General features: G+C 42.4%; 1 protein-coding gene across 3 annotated transcripts in view; it reads left to right on the forward strand.

The window, feature by feature from the left end:
- The first annotated feature begins 5678 nt into the window (after positions 1–5678).
- LOC115844238 (protocadherin gamma-C4) overlaps positions 5679–18042 on the forward strand; it is a 177557-nt gene continuing 165193 nt past the window's right edge. The window contains exon 1 of one of the 3 annotated variants that reach the window (XM_060296346.1): positions 5679–8659. In XM_060296346.1, coding sequence (XP_060152329.1) covers positions 6368–8659 — 2292 coding nt within the window. In that variant the 5' untranslated portion in view covers positions 5679–6367. Of the gene's footprint in view, positions 8660–13317; positions 16308–18042 lie in introns of those variants that run through there. The other 2 variants (XM_030841131.2, XM_060296342.1) reach the window with 2 other exon arrangements.

Below are 18042 nucleotides of genomic sequence, written 5' to 3' on the forward strand. Positions count from 1 at the left end.
TACCGCAAAAAAAAAAAAACCAAAAAACAGGAAATAATAAATATTGGCAAAGATGTGGAATAATGAAATCCTTGTGCACTGTTGGTGGGAATATAAAATGGTACAGCCACTGTGGAAAACAGTCAGTGGTTCCTCAAAAAATTAAAAATTGAATTACTATATGATCCATCAGTTCCAATTCTGTGTGTATACCCTAAAGAATTGAAAGCAGGGTCTCTACGAGATGTTTATACACCCTTGTTCATACCAGCATTATTCACAATAGCTAAAAGTTAGATGCACCCTAGGTGTCCATCAACCAATGAATGCATAAGCAAAATATGGTATGTGTACATACAATGGAATATTATTCAGCTTTGAAAAGGAAGGAAATTCTTTTTTAAAATTGAAGTATAATTGACTTACAACACTATGTTAGTTCCAGTTGCACAGCACAGTCATTCGATATTTCTGTACATTACAAAATAATCACCCCCACTGTAAGTGTAGTTGCAATTTGTCACCATACAAAGTTACTACAATTTTATTGACTATATTGTACTCCCCATGCTGTACATTTCATCCCTGTGACTCATTTATTTTGTAAATGGAAGTTTGTACCTCTTAATACTCCTTGCCTGTTTCACTCATCCCCTCACCCATCTCCCTTCTGACAGCCACCTGTTTGTTCTTTGTATCTGTGAATCTGTTTCTGTTTTGTTATGTTTATTTGTTTTGCTTTTTCGGATTCCACATATAAGTGAAATCATATGGTATTTGCCTTTTTCTGTTTGACTTACTTCACTTAACATTATACCCTCTAGGTCCATCCATGTTGTTGCAAGTAGCAAGATTTTGTTCTTTTTTATGGCTTTGTATATGTACCACATCTTATTTATCCATTCATTTATTGATGGGCACTTAGGTTGCTTCCATATCTTGGCTATTGTAAATGGTGCTGCAGTGAACATAGGGGTGATTACATCTTTCTGAATTAGTATTTTCGTTTTTTTCAGAAACATACCCGGAAGTGGAATTGCTGGATCATGTGGTAGTTCTATTTTTAATTTTTTGAGGAACTTCCATATTCTTTTAAAAAGGAAGGAAAATCTGATATATGCTGCAACATGGATGAACCTTGAGGATATTATGCTATGTAAAATAAGCCAGTCACACACACACGCAAAAGACAAATACCATATGATTCCACTTATATGAAGTATTTAGAATAGTCAAAATCATAGACAGAGCAAGTAGAATGGTGTTTGCCAGGGGCTGGAGAGGAGGGAGAATGAGGAGTTACCATTTAATGGGTATAGGTTTCAGCTTTATAAGATAAAACGAGTTCTGGAGATGGATGATTGTGATGGTTGCATGACATTATGAATGTATTTAATACTACTGAACTGTACACTTAAAATGGTTAAGTTGGTAAATTTTATGTTATGTGTAAAATTGTAATTAAATAATGCGATTACTGATACTTGAAAATTTTTGTCAGTATTTTCTACCTTTTATATTGCAAGTTTCTTTTATATTGTAGAATATACAGTGAGAATTTCCTTTTCTCATGTAAAATTCTTTTTACAGTGGGTAATTTCTTGAGTAAAAAATGTTTAATAAAAAGAAGCTTCAAGTGTTCTTCAAAGGGAAATGTCAAGAGGGAAATTGTGTAAGAATTTTTATTTTAAGCTGATGTGAATTTTAATAAATTAAAACGTTTGATTTAAATTTTGTGGAAAGACCACTTTATTAGTATTTTGTCAAAAAGAAATAGTGACTTGTAGCCTTTATACTGAACCAACTGGTATTGTAAAAATAAGTCCCGGAAATAAAGCAAATACAGTCTCCTGTGAGGACTTTCAGAAATAACATGTGGTAGCTATCCTACTGGACCTCTGGGTGCCGCTGTTGGCCAATCCGTGGCTTAGAGTGAAACAAAGGAACCCACTGGCGGTTCTGACGCAGCGATGTATGCACATTTTTGAGAAACACACCAGGAGCGGACTCTGCACGCCATCTCTCTTGCAATCTGCTCCAAATATCTGGGTCAGGAAGGTTTGAGAGAGCTGCTGCCTTTTCTTTCCAGCGCACCTTGGTAATCCGAGGAGCAACTGTAGCGAGGTGCATTCGGTCCTACGAAGCAGCATCGTGAAGACAGAGAAGTCTCCCCACAGGGAAGACGCGGGAGTGCAGGAAGCGCTGTTTCCTTTTCTGATGTCTTTGTTCAGCCTAGTGAACTGCGCAGCAGTTACGCTGAGAGATTCCGGAAGAGATAGCCGAGGATTTAAAAGTGGGGAATCTCGCCAAAGATCTACATGTTGGTGACAAGAACCATGGGTGAGTGCTGAGAAGCCTCTCTTTACTGCCAGTAAAGAGAGTAGGAAGGAACAAATGACAGGATAGATCTAGCCAATAGGCCAAAGGAAGTCCCTAGGCCCCTTGAATCTGAAACCTTCACTGGAAATCCTATAAATGTTTTTTATATAAATTATTTATCCTGGATATAAATAATATACGGCTTTGAGCACAGCCATTTTGTTTTGAAAATTCTGGAAAACATCTTAATAGGAGCAAAGTTTACTCCTAAACTGCAGTAGATATGGATGCTGCAAGTAATTCTCTACAAGTTTATCAAATTAATTTCAGTTAACCATCTCCCTCACTGCCCAAAGTAAAAGAGAACACTAGGGCAGTAAATATTCTGGTTATTTATTGGAGAAATCTGGACCAGAGTAGCAGAGCTGCCACCACTTAGTGGTGGGGAGGAGTCTCAGGGCAAGATGCAGGTCTTGGATGCCAAAGCCAGTCCTCCCATGCTGAGCTACAAAGTATACAGCAGAGTCTGCCTGCCAGAGAACCTCCTTGTCTGCATTCTTCAGGTGATCCCTGCTGACCTAGATGACACCCTTAAGGTAGAGTTCTACACTTTCCACATGGTCTCACAGAGCATACACAGTATATTCAATAACGACAGCACCATCTTTGATTTTGAAGAATGACTGTTATATCACAGCTTAGAAGAGAAGACTGGAGACAGTTAAAGGCGCTTTTCACAATCCTGGTTGAAACGCAGGTTGAGAACTATGATACAGTGCAGGTGATTTTCAGCTGAGTGTTTAGTCCTATTAGAGATAAGAACTGTGGTTGCTCTAATCAAAACAACAGGACTCAGAGATTTCTTGAAGAGAAAAGTGAAAGATATTGTAGAGAGTAATAAACACATAGCCAAACAATTCACAACAAAGAATTACTATGTAATTCTTTGTAAGCTACTGACAGAAAGGATTCTAAACCAGGAGCAGATTCGGAAACACGAGGTAACGAAGACAAGCTGTCCCTCTCCTCCAGTGTAAGCATTAGCCTGCATATAACCCACATCAACAAAAATGCTCTAATTTTCCAACAGGTCTACTGTATGGTCCAGGAGATTGGGAATGGGAGGCTCACCCAGAGCCTCCATTGCACACTTTAGCACTTCCAACTGAAACTTGGTGCCCTAAGTGCCTCCTATTTTTCCTGACCAGTGACCTGGGTGCTGTTGTCTGACGTGTCAGTGAGTGCAGAGCACAGTGGTGTTCACTGCAGCCTACCTTTGAGCTGACTCTGTGGCCTGGGACCAGTGCTCTGTGTCAGCCTGAGCCTGCCTGTAATGGTGTACTACCACTGCAAAAGCTCACAGAAGACGTGCTATGCTGGGAGTTGCACCTGGAAGTCACATGCCTCTTCAATGGGGCATCACACACTGCAGCTCGACTACCTGGTCGCCAAGGTGACTGGGGCGCAACACCTGACTGTCCTATCAGGTGTCCTAATCTGACTCTTCAACCTGAGAATGCACAAGAGCAAGATGCCCACTGGAGCACTGCAGATGACAGAGACACCGTTCTCTGGGGCTTGCTGGTCACCATGCTCAATGACGACATTCGTCATGCTGCAGCTAGTCTTTGCAGGAGTTGTGGACAGACCTCAGCGACCACCCAGCACCTACTGCCAGAGCTACAGCTTTACCTGGTCATGGCCTTTTCGCCTTGATCTTCATGTTCTTCTTCCTAGCAGTGACTCTGGCCATAGCCTGGTGCCTGCAGTGCTCCTCCAGCCCTGCAATTCAGCCTGGTCCAAGACTGGACGTGGAGTTGCTCCCACTTCAGCAAGAGAGATTTGCCCTATTCCTACAGTCAATATGTGACTTCAGATATTGCAAAGTCTTAATTTCTTCAAGTTAACTCAGAAACATCTTCAACTAGATAGTTTCTGTAGTACCAGCAGTGAAGCCTTAACTATTACATTGGATTCAAATGTATTCGTGTGAGTTTTAACACTTTTATTTCATAAATATCACCCTGCTGTAAGCAATCCTGCTTATTTTTTGTTGTCTTTAGGGGTGTGGGAGAGCTCTACAAGTTTGCTTGCTAGTTTCTATGTATATTTTGATTTGTTTCGTTAGCCCAGAAAATTCCTTTGGGCAAAACTTTGTGCCTATTAATGTACGTTCTGAAAAATTGTGTTTCTGGCTAAAGAGTTCTTTCCTCGAAATATTGAAGGAGGTTCACTGCATCTTTAAGTTCTGCTCTTGGGCTACATTATATTTGTCTTTGAGAAGCTGGGAAACTGTAGATTTGGTTGTGTAAGAACATAGAGTCTCTCTCCAAGAACTATTCTGGCCTTTGATTGTTTCCCTGCATCATTTTCCAGAGCCTTCTCAGTCATGCTGTCCATGGGTTGGCTGCCAATATCTGGCCCAATTTGTTCCTAAAATTGTCAGCTTCTGGAATGCAGAGATCATTCTTCCCTAACTTCTGTATAAGGATAAATAAATCACACTAAGCCCAAGACACTTCAGTTAGTAACCTTTTACTAATTTGCAATGAGTAAAAGAAGGAAGGCAATATAGTTTTAAAATCTTGCTGTTTTAGAAAACCAACTTCTTTTGGAGAAAACATTAAGTGTGGATGTAGGAGAATACATATTATCCTAATATAGACTATCTAAAAATAAAGATGTGGCCTTTTTATTTTCAATTTTGAAAAATATCACTACCTCTTGTGTCTCTTAAATTTAGTCTAAATTAGATATTCATGTGACATTTTTCCAATGAAATTCCAAGAGCCCAGTGGTTTTTTGTTGTTTGTTCGTTTTGGCCACGTGGTGTGGCACGCGGGATCTTAGTTCCCCGACCAGGGATCAAACCCCTGCCCCCTGCAGTGGGAGCATGGAGTCTAAACCACTGGACTGACAGGGAAGTCCAAGCCCAGTGTTATTTTAATATATCAAAATATATTACTTTCAGCTGAGTTGAAGGTCTTTTAAAAGCCCATATTAGGGCTTCCCTGGTGGCGGAGTGGTTGAGAGTCCACCTGCCAATACAGGGGACACGGGTTCATGCTCCGGTCCGGGAAGATCCCACATGCCGCGGAGCGCCTGGGCCCATGAGCCGTGGCCGCTGAGCCTGCGCATCCGGAGCCTGTGCTCCACAACGGGAGAGGCCACAACAGCAAGAGGCCCGCGTACTGAAAAAAAAAAAAAAAAAAAAAAAGAAGCCCATATTAAAGGTCTTTTTAAATCCACATAATACATAGATGCTTCAGTAAAAGAGGAAAAATAAGGATGGAGTAAAATATGTCCTTCAAAATTCCAAGGTTTCTACTAAATATTCAGAGCGCAATGGACAGGAAATGGGATAGTCCAATTTTTTAAAGTCTTGCTTACACTCTAAAAGTTTATTTTTCCTTTTAGTTTTTTTCATCCTCCAGTCAAAGGGCATTTGCTCTTCTATATGGCCTGTGAAATTATCAAGTGATCAAAATGTACTACAGAAGAAGTGGGGGAATGATTTGTCCCCTTTGTGATACTTCCTGACTAGCAAATGGAAAGCTGATAGCTTGGGAATACTACTGGAATATCCAGGATAGCTTGGATTCTACTGTATGTTACAATTAAGCAATATGTAGATGTAACTAATTAAATGAACACAGCAATTTCTCCTTTTCATAGTTATAATGTATAATGCTTAACTATTTCCTTGACAATAAACTAAGACTTGAGGAAAGGTTGATCAGGTTAGTGAGAAGAGAAAGTCCAAGTATTATCTAGGAGTGCAGTAACTGGTTAGGACTCTGGGTGCCGCTGTTCACCAGTCTGGGAGATAAAGGCAGCGCGCGCGCGCGCACACACACCCACACACAAACACACGGAGGGGAAAAAAAAACTTCTTAGAACCTCCATCACTGCCAGATTGAAAACAGACTCCCTGAGGCTGCCCAGATCCTACTTCAGGACCCCTTTATGCTCTGAATTCTCCTGAAAATTCGGTTAATTTAGACTCAGAAGAGCAGAGAAACAATACTGTTGGTGCCAGACTGGGAGAAAACTACGAAGCAAGAGAGCAATGCCGATTCGAGTGAAGGTGCTCGGCTGCCGCAGGCTGGTCTTGCTGTTCCTTTTTCTGTGGATGTTGTTGGAAGCCCAGGCTGGGAAGATCCGCTACTCAGTGCCAGAAGAGACAGACAAAGGTTTCTTTGTAGGCAACCTTGCCAAAGACCTGGGACTACAACCCCAGGAGGTGGCGGAGCGGGGAGTCCGCATCGTCTCTAGAGGTAGGACTCAGCTTTTTGCTCTGAACCCGCGAAGCGGCAGCTTGGTCACCGCAGGCAGGATAGATCGGGAGGAGCTCTGCGCTCAGAGCCTGCAGTGTCTGGTGAGTTTTAACGTCTTGGTAGAGGATAAAATGAAGCTTTTCCCTGTTGAAGTGGAAATAATTGATATTAATGACAACACTCCCCAATTCCAGTTAGAGGAAGTAGAATTTAAAATGAATGAAATAACCACTCCAGGTACCAGGATCCCTCTACCTTCTGGGCAAGACCTTGATGTGGGTATGAATTCGCTCCAGATGTACCAGCTCAGCTCCAACCCTCATTTCTCCCTGGATGTGCAACAGGGACCTGATGGGTCCCAACAGCCAGAGTTGGTGCTGCAGAGTCCCCTAGATAGGGAAAAAGATGCTGTCCACCGCCTCCTCCTCACCGCTTTTGATGGGGGCAACCCAGTCCGTTCAGGAAGCCTCCGAATTCGAGTTCAGGTGGTGGACGCAAACGACAACCCTCCAGCGTTTACTCAAGCACAGTACCACACGAGTGTTCCTGAGAACGTGCCGCTGGGCACTCGGCTGCTCACAGTAAAAGCCACGGACCCAGATGAGGGAGCCAATGGGGAAGTAACATATTTGTTTCATAATATAGACCACAAAGTGGCACAAGTATTTCACTTGGATTCTTACACAGGAGAAATATCAAATAAAGAACCTCTGGATTTCGAAGAATACACAATTTATCCAATGGAAATTCAAGCTCAGGATGGTTCAAGCCTCATGGCCAGAGCTAAGGTGCTGGTCAAAGTTCTGGACATAAATGATAATGCCCCAGAGGTGACCATCACCTCTGTCACCACTGCAGTCCCAGAAAACTTTCCTCCTGGGGCCATAATTGCTCTTATCAGTGTGCACGACCAGGACTCCGGAGACAATGGTCACACTACGTGTTCCATTTCTGGAAATCTACCCTTTAAATTAGAAAAGTTAGATGATAATTATTACCGTTTAGTGACAGAAAGAACAATGGACAGAGAACTTACCTCCCAGTACAACATCACAGTAACAGCAGCAGATCAGGGAACTCCGACTCTATCTACCGAAACACACATTTCACTGCAAGTGACAGATATCAATGACAACTCCCCTGTCTTCCTCCAGGACTCCTACTCCACCTACATTCCAGAAAACAACCCCAGAGGTGCCTCCATTTTCTCCGTGACTGCCCACGATGCTGACAGCAATGAGAATGCACGAGTCACTTATTCCCTGGTGGAGGACACCATCCAGGGGGTACCTCTATCCTCCTTTGTCTCCATCAACTCAGACACTGGAGTCCTGTATGCGTTGCGATCCTTCGACTATGAGCAGTTCCGTGACCTGCAATTGAGAGTGACTGCAAGTGACAGCGGGGACCCGCCGCTCAGCAGCAACGTGTCACTGGACATATTCGTGCTGGACCAGAATGACAACACACCTGAGATTCTGTACCCCGCCCTCCCCACTGACGTTTCCACCGGTGTGGAGCTAGCACCCCGCTCCGCAGAGCCCGGCTACCTGGTGACCAAGGTGGTGGCTGTGGACAGAGACTCAGGCCAGAACGCCTGGCTGTCCTACCGCCTGCTCAAGGCCAGCGAGCCGGGACTCTTCGCGGTGGGGCTGCACACGGGCGAGGTGCGCACAGCGCGGGCCCTGCTGGACAGAGACGCGCTCAAGCAGAGCCTGGTGGTGGCGGTCCAGGACCACGGCCAGCCCCCTCTCTCGGCCACTGTCACGTTCACAGTGGCGATGGCTGACAGCATCCCAGATGTGCTGGCCGACTTGGGCAGCATGGAACCCTCCACCAACCTGGACAACTCCAGCCTCACGCTGTACCTGGTGGTGGCGGTGGCCGCGGTGTCCTGCGTCTTCCTCGCCTTTGTCATTTTGCTGCTGGCGCTCAGACTGTGGCGCTGGCATAGGTCGCGTGTGCTCCAGGCTTCAGGAGGAGGATTGACGGGCGTGCCCGTCTCTCACTTTGTGGGCGTAGACGGGGTGCGGGCTTTCCTGCAGACCTATTCCCACGAGGTCTCGCTCACCGCGGATTCGCAGGTGAGTCACGTGACCTTCCCGCAGCCCAACTACGCTGACACGCTCATCAGCCAGGAGAGCTGTGAGAAAAAGGATTTTCTATCAGCACCCCAGTCTTTACTTGAAGACAGAAAGCAAACATTTTCTCAGGTAAACTTTGTGTAGTAAATTTATCTAGATAAAAATAATTCCTGACTTTACTTACTTGCTTCCATTCTTTACTACTAACAGTTCTCTATTTCCCATATATCATTGTAGCTTTCTATTTACAAATCCTGGGAAATCATTAAATGTTTATATCCGAGTATATTTATCATTGTTCTTTCATTAGAACAAAGAGTTCTAATGAAAAGAGTTGTGGAAAGAGCACTGCATTAGAAACAAGGAGATTTGGCTTCTAAAGTTTTCTTGCTTGCTTCTGGCCAAATAATTTTATTTGTCTGGCTTTACCATTCTCTTATCTAGCAAGGATTGGGTTTTACTAGAAAAGGTCCACCAATATTAATGTGACTAATACTGTTTTCAAATATCCTTAAGTTATAAATATCTCCTAATTTATCCTTAAGTTTAATGTAGATGTCATCTGTCGGGGCGCTGTTTTATTTGGGGACATTTGAAAAGGTAAAGATTGTCTAAAGTAGTATTTTTAAGTTGTGTTAATATAAAATTATGGAAATCTAGGTAAGCTGCAAATTTAAACTTTCTTAGCCTTTTGTTTAGTCATTTATTTTGACATGTTTTATGCATGCTCAAGAATGCATCAACTGTTTAAGTAACATGAAATTAAGTAATAAGATGAATGACAGAAAATTTTCTGTGTAACTTGAGAAATAGTTTGAAGCCTCGTGATTTGTATATTATGCCTGTAATGTAAACAACTAACAGAAATCAAGTATATATTCCATTTTAATGTGTGTAAGCTCTTCACAAGAAATGCATTGTAGGGGAGTAAATCTATGCTTTGATATACTTACTCTGCTCCAATAAATTAAAGATACATGTATAAAATAAAAAAGAAGAAAGCAGAAGCATAGTCAGGCACAAATAAAAGATAGATAGCTAAATGGACCGAAGATGGGACAGAAAGTGGTGAGCCAGGATAAAACTAAAGTGGGAATTCTAGTCTTGTACTTAGATGAGATTGTTCAAGCAGTGTAATAGGGACAAAAGGGCTTCGGGCTAAACAAGGGACCTGAGCCAGGCTTACTGCTTGCATCCAAAATAAGCAGTTAGGCCCCTTAGCTAGTTAAAAAGGCGGAAAATCACATAAAAACATTACCTACCAGTTCCCATGGTCGTAACTTGTTGCAAGCTAAAGACCAAGGGAGTAAGGGGGACACAGATGCTGGCTTCAGGAAATGAACACTAAGTCTCTCAGACCTGAGCTGTGATATTCAGAATACCACTGCTGCATACCATTAAAGTGCCATTAAAATACCTAGTTATGGCCTGGGACCTGGAGAATTCTGGAACTTTCTTTTGCTAGTGAGAATTTCCTGCCAACAAATTATTATTTTTTAGGTAATCTTTATTTTCTCTGATGGCTTTAAAAAAAAATTCTCTCATTCTTGCTGTATGTCTAAGTGTGGATTTTTATTTTTATTTTCTGTTTGGTACCAAGAGTATACTCTCAATACCATAAGTTGTTACAATTTAAAATTTTCTCAACTCTTATAATTTAAAACTTTGCTTCTGTGTATATATAAATGACCTTTTAACCTATTGAAACACCAAGATTGCCAAGTTGGTTGATTTTTTTTTTTTTTTTTTGCGGTACGCGGCCTCTCACTGTTGTGGCCTCTCCCGTTGCGGAGCACAGGCTCTGGACGCACAGGCTCAGCGGCCATGGCTCACAGGCCTAGCTGCTCTGCGGCATGTGGGATCTTCCCGGACCGGGGCACGAACCTGTGTCCTCTGCATCGGCAGGCGGACTCTCAACCACTGCGCCACCAGGGAAGCCCTTGGTTGATTTTTTAAATCCATCTATTCTGCTGACAAGATACGTGCTTAAAATAAAATTATACTGAAATACTGAAGGTAAAGATGTCGATAGATATGCACACACACCCTACACACAAGAAAGCAGTCATGTCAATTTAATATAACACCAAAGTAGTGTTTAAGGCAACAACATTAGTGGTGATTTTTTTAATGAACTGATCATACTTATAAAAAGAACAGACAACCAAAAGGATATAAAAATCATGAGCTCCTATTACCAAACAATATAGCTTTGAAAATAATACAGATTATTTTCAAATCTGAAATTTAAAAGAGACTTTAACACAGTTCCATAAGAAAGAATACATCACACAGGCAGAAAATTACTAAGCACACAGCGTATTTGAATAACAGAATCTATAAGCTTGATCTGACAGATTTGTTGGGTATTTGTACACACAACAAATATAGAATAGCCAATTTTTACATGAACATATGGAAAATCTACAACAATTTACTACATAGTCATCACAAAAATGGTAGAGCAAATTTCAAAGTACAAATAATATACATGCCTTATGTAGTTAAATCACAAAGTGGCTGCTGAGGAAAATAGGGAGGGATTAGTAAAAGGGTACAAACCTTCAGCTGTAAGAGGAATAAGGCCTTAGGACCTAATGTATAGCGTGAGACTACAGTTGACAACACTGTATTGTATAATAGAAAGTTGCTAAGAGTAGAACCTGATGCTCTCACACACACACAAAAAGGTAAATATGTGAGGCGGTGGATGTGTTAATTAGCTCAGTAGAGGAATCCTTTCACAATGTATACATATATCAAATCATCATGTTGTACACTTTAAATATCTTACAATTTTATTTGTCAATTATACCTCAATAAAGCTGGAAAAATCACAAAGCAAACATTTTAAAATAGTAGAAGGAAACAGAAAAGTTTGGACATTTAAATCTACAACCCTGAATTACTCTTGGATTTAAAAAAATCACAATGAAATAAAAACTATAAGAATTAAAATATTACTTATTAAAAATTGTGGAATGCAGAGAAAAGAATATTTAGGGGTAAATCTGTAGACAACTATAAGAATTTCAAAAAGCAAATGATTTAAAACAAGTGAGTTTAGCTTGCCACTCAAGAAACAGAGCAAGAAAGATATAATATTAGCATAAATTTAAATAAAATAATAGGAAAAGTAACAAAAAGTATAAATTATTGAAATGCAAACAAAGAAGAATTATGATGATGAAGCAATAGAAGCCGACACCAGTGGGGAGAAAATGAAACTACTGTCAAGTCCAGTGCTGGGACTAATATCGGCTAGTCAGATGGCATGACTAAAATTCGTTTTAGAGATCTTAAAAGAAAACCCCAAATTCTGATTATAGACAAAGACCTGGAAAAGAGAAAGGGAAGGAAAAGCAAGTAAGACTAGGAAAAAATAAAACAGCTTAATACGAAGCAAGAAACATGAGTGGGAAATAATATACAGAGTAAAACCAGATGTTGTCAAAGACAAAGAAACAGAAATCTTTAGAGAACTACAATAAGGGATGTCGAGCAGTTATTTAATGAGACTCAAAAGTATCAAAACAATGTTGAAGAAAAAGTTTTAAAAAACAAACTAGAGGCTCTACTAGAAAACATGGTGAGTTAATATCAATTGTTTCCAATAAATATTTCATCAGGGTTCTCAGAGGAATGGGTTAAAAATGAAAAAAGTTCAATGGGGAAGAAGCCAAAAGGCAAAAAGACTGAAATGAGACCAGAAGTGTGCAATCTCGCTCAAGAATGTTGATTCAAAATCCTATCTACTATATATGTAATATTTATAGCTTACGACTAAATGGGGTTTATTACTTAGGGATGCAAGAATATTTCAATATAAGAAAATCTAATAATATAAAACTTCATATTAGGGGATTGAAGATAAAAAGCCATACGTTCATTTCAATAGAGGCATAATAAAGGTCTTCAGAACATTCAACACAGGATTAAAATCTTTTAGCAAACTGGAAATTGAAGGAAACGTCCTTAACCTGATAAAGAGTATCTATCAAAAACTTATAGAGCTACCCAAAGCAATCTACAGATTCAGTGCAATCCCTATCAAAATCCCAATGCCTTTTTTGTATAAATAGAAAAAAAATCCATCCTAAAATTCATATGGAGTGTCAGGGGACCTCAAGTAGCCCTAACAATCTTGAAAAGAACAAGGAACAAACCACCTTCAGTTTCCTTAATGTTCCTGCTGCCTCTCACCTCCAAGAATTTGTACTAAGGTTCTAGAACACTACTCCAGCCTCTTTCTTGATCCAGTCATACCCTTTAGGATCCAGCTTCAATCTTGTCCTGGAAAAGTCTTTCCTGACCCCCAAATCTAGGCTGGATACCCTTCCTATGTATTCTCCCATTGCCCAGGGTTTCCAACCATCATAGCAGTTACCATACTCTATTAAAATACTCTGTGTACTTTACTATGTCCTCCCTTATCCTGTAAGCTTCCTGAGAACAGGGACTGTGTTCATCAGGTGCACCATTTCTATCTCCAGCATCAATCAGGCAAAGTGTCAGGCCTTAACTGGGTAGTCACCCAATTAAATGTCCGAAAATTCAATAATTTAAATACAGATTTTGGGGGAAAAATACAGGTTTTGAAGTTCAATACTAAGCCATTAAGCACAGAAATTTAAAATATATAACATTAGAATATAATGTAGCTAATATTTTTAGATTAATCCTATTGTCTCTGAATATAAAATAAGAGGTTGAAGATGTTTGGCATAAGGGCAGAGGCTGCCTTGATTAATGCCTCCAACGTTCAATGATACTCTCCTTGCAACTACTATCAAGGTCACATTCATTCACACCATTCTTATTCATTCTGAAAAAAAGACTCCTGACTTGAAAGAGCTACTTCTAAGGTATCTTAGAACTGTAAGATTCTTCAAAACAACTTGAAAGTCACAGGGGCAACAAATAATAACTTGGGTTTACCTAAAAGAGTGCAGAAATTACTTAGACCTCTGGGCGTCGCTGTTGACCACCTAAGAAGTAAGCCTGTGAGACATCCACTCCAACATTACGGCTCGCATAACACAAAAGGCTGGGCGTTTGGCCCGCAAGCTTCGGGACGGCAAAAAAATTAAGTCCAGCAGCCCACTACTTCTCTCCACAGTTACCTAGGTCCCGTGAATGCTGGTCACCTCAGACCCTGAGGAATAAAGATTGGAATCCCGGCCTGGATGCTGGAAGTTGCCTGGGAGAAAAGACTGCAGCTCAAGAAATGGCGGCTCTGCTAAAGTTGCCAAGCCGCGGAAGGCTTGTCCTGCTGTGCCTTCTTTTGGCGACCCTATGGGAGGCTGGAGCTGGGCAGATGCGCTATTCTGTGCCAGAAGAGATCGAAAAGGGCTCATTCGTGGGCAACATCGCTAAGGACTTGGGACTGGAGCCTCAGGAGTTGGCGGAGCGCGGAGTCCGCATCGTCTCCAGAGGTAGGACGCAGCTCTTTGCTCTGAACCCGCGAAGCGGCAGCTTGGTCACCGCAGGCAGGATAGACCGGGAGGAGCTCTGCGCTCAGAGCGCGCGGTGTCTGCTGAGTTTCAACATACTCCGGGAAGATAAATTGAGTATTTATTCAGTAGAGGTGGAAATAACAGATATTAACGATAATGCCCCTCGCTTTGTAGTAGAGGAACTGGAGCTAAAAATCAGTGAACTGACTACGCCAGGATTCCGGATCCCTCTGAAGAGCTCGCATGATGCAGACGTCGGAGAGAACACCCTCCAAAGGTACGAACTTAATTCAGATGACCACTTCTCCCTGGACGTGCGAAGCGGAAAAGATGGGAATAAGTATCCGGAGCTGGTGCTGGAACGCGCCCTTGACCGTGAGGAAGAAGCCGTTCACCATCTCGTTCTTGTGGCTTTGGACGGGGGCGACCCTATCAGATCTGGCACCTCCCGCATCCGCGTGATGGTCCTGGATGCGAACGACAACGCGCCTGTTTTTACACAGCCCGAGTACCATGTAAATGTTCCAGAGAATACGCCCGTAGGCACCCGGATACTCACAGTGACCGCCACTGATGCAGATGAGGGATACAACGCTCAAGTGGCATATTTTCTGGAGAAAAATCCTGAAGAAACCTCAGAGGTATTTGAGCTTAAGTCATCATCTGGAGAAATAACGATCACAAAAAGCCTAGATTATGAGGATGCCAAATTCCATGAAATTGATATTGAAGCTCAGGATGGTCCAGGCCTTCTGACCAGAACGAAGGTCATTGTCACTGTTCTCGATGTAAATGACAATCCCCCAGAATTTTACATGACGTCTGCTACCAGCTCAGTTCCTGAAGACTCTCCTCCAGGAACCATAATTGCACTTTTCAATGTACATGACAGAGACTCTGGGCAGAATGCATTTATCACATGTTCACTCCCGGAGAACCTTCCTTTCAAATTAGAAAGGTCAGTGGACAATTACCACCGACTGGTTGCAACCAGAGTCCTTGACAGGGAACAGTTTTCTTTATACAACATCACTGTGATCGCTAAAGATGGAGGGAACCCATCTCTGTCCACAGATGCTCACATTTTGCTGCAGGTGACAGACATCAACGACAACCCTCCCACCTTTCCCCACACCTCCTACTCTGCCTACATTCCAGAAAACAACCCCAGAGGTGCCTCCATCTTTTCCATGATGGCGCATGACCCTGACAGTGATGACAACGCCCATGTAACCTATAAGTTGGCTGAGGACATCATTCAGGGGGCACCTCTGTCCTCCTACATCTCCATCAACTCTGACACTGGCATCCTCTACGCGCTGCGTTCCTTTGACTATGAGCAATTCCATGAACTGCAGTTGTGGGTGACAGCGCATGACAGTGGGAACCCACCGCTCAGCAGCAACGTGTCTCTGAGCATATTCGTGCTGGACCAGAACGACAACGTGCCGGAAATTCTGTACCCCGCCCTCCCCACCGACGGTTCCACGGGTGTAGAGCTGGCACCCCGCTCTGCAGAGCCCGGCTACCTGGTGACCAAGGTGGTGGCTGTGGACAGAGACTCGGGCCAGAACGCCTGGCTGTCCTACCGCCTGCTCAAGGCCAGCGAGCCGGGACTCTTCGCGGTGGGGCTGCACACGGGCGAGGTGCGCACAGCGCGGGCCCTGCTGGACAGAGACGCGCTCAAGCAGAGCCTGGTGGTGGCGGTCCAGGACCACGGCCAGCCCCCTCTCTCGGCCACCGTCACGCTCACCGTGGCGGTGGCGGACAGCATCCCCGAGGCCCTGGCCGACTTGGGCAGCATCAGGACCTATGCCAACCCCGACGACTCAGGTCTCACACTCTACCTGGTGGTGGCGGTGGCTGCGGTCTCCTGTGTCTTCCTCGCCTTTGTCATTGTGCTGCTGCCGCTCAGGCTGAGGCGCTGGCACACGTCGCGCCTGCTCCAGGCTTCAGGAGGCGGGTTAGCGGGTGTGCCCGCCTCTCAGTTTGTGGGCGTGGACGGGGTGCGGGCTTTCCTGCAGGCCTATTCCCACGAGGCCTGGCTCACCGCGGACTCGCGGGGGAGTCACGTCATCTTTCCGCAGCCCAACTACGCGGACACGCTCATCAGCCAGGAAAGCTGTGAGAAAAAGGATTTTCTTTCAGAACCTCAACTTATACCTGAAGACAAAGAAGAAACTTTTTCTCAGGTAAATTCTCTTCGCAATATACCTGTGAGCTACTTTGCTAAAAGAAATTTTACCTAATTACTTAGCTGTCTCCACAGTTTACCATACCTTTTCTATTTCCCATATTTCTTTGCGGATATATTCCATTTTTAGGAAATTAGTCCTGGTGAATTATTTCTTTCTAGTTCTAAGTGTTCACACAGTGTAAACAGGAAGAGGAGCTAGAATCATTGCGTCATGATTATAAATCAGGAGTTATTAAGTGAAGGTGATATTTAGGTTATCAAAAGAGCACTGCCTGAGGAACTGGCGTGTCTGGCTTCTCATACTTCTTTCTCATCCCTGAGGAAACCATCTCATGCACCTGGATCAACAATTCTTTCCTTCTTAGAAATATAAATGTTGACTTTTATGTTTCCCGAGATGCCTCCCTCCTTTAAAATTTAAGGCTTTTATGTTTATTTTTATTTGTTTATGAATAATGAAATACTTTAGTTGGTTGTTTTCTTCTCACTCAGTCTTAATATTTTTTCTTCAGTTTGGCAGTGAGATTCTTCATTTTTCTTGATTTGCATGATCTTCCCTATTAAAAGATGCAAATTTAGAAATATATATACTTCACCGTGTTTCAGGAGGGTATGTCATGGAATCTCTGTTTAGTTAAAAATCTCATTAGCCTCTAAAGTAGCTCTGTGTTCCTTTAAGAAGTGACTGAGTTATCATTTGCTCTATAATACATGGTTTGTATAACAGTGAAGATGTTTCTATTCCGTGTTACTTTTTTAAAAAAATAAATTTATTTATTTATTTATTTTTGGCTACGTTGGGTCTTCGTTGCTGCACGTGGGCTTTCTCTAGTTGCAGCAAGCAGGGGCTACTCTTCATTGTGGTGCGTGGGCTTCTCGTTGCGATGGCTTCACCTGTTGCAGAGCATGGGCTCTAGGTGCACGGGCTTCAGTAGTTGTGGCTTGCGGGCTCTAGAGCGCAGGCTCAGTAGTTGTGACATACAGGCTTAGTTGCCCCATGGCATGTGGAATCTTTCCAGACCAGGGTTCAAACCGTGTCCCCTGCATTAGCAGGCGTATTCTTAACCACTGCGCCGGCAGGGATGTTCCCCCCACCCCGCCGTTACTTTTATTTTTTCTCATATGTGCAAACCACATTGCCTTTTTATCTTTAAAAATAATATATATCCTCAAGGGATTCAGAGACCATATCAAATTATTGCCCCTAAAGTTTCTCCTTTTACATTTCTCTTCTCAAAATTTCCTACTCACAGCAGCTGTTAAAAATGTTTCCAATTCCTCAACCAACATAAGTCCCCCTTACAACCAAGTTTACCTTCCCCATTCCTCTTCCCATGTTGGCTTTTAGTATGTTAGTTATATATTTAATAACAGAGAACAAGAATTATACTAATATATAAATGGGATCATCTTTTATTTGGAAATAATCATGTACTAAGTCATGTATATAATGGTATTGTCATTCTTTAAGGTGCTGGGATTCTTTATTGTTTAAGGGCATTGGAGGGAGAATTGATCTGAAACAATGCATTCCATTGTCTTACTACTGTTACATAATATTCTTTGAGATAAAGTTGGAACTCACTGTGGAATAATATGTCATAACATTTTGCAGGTAAATAAAAGTATGAACTGAGGAAAATTGAATACAAAGTTCCTTCTAGTGCTTATAGTAACACTTCCTGAAAATAAATGCCTTATACATAGGTATATAATGCATGATGATTGAA

The sequence above is a fragment of the Globicephala melas genome, chromosome 3 (assembly GCF_963455315.2).
Source record: "Globicephala melas chromosome 3, mGloMel1.2, whole genome shotgun sequence".
Lineage (NCBI taxonomy): Eukaryota > Metazoa > Chordata > Mammalia > Artiodactyla > Delphinidae > Globicephala > Globicephala melas.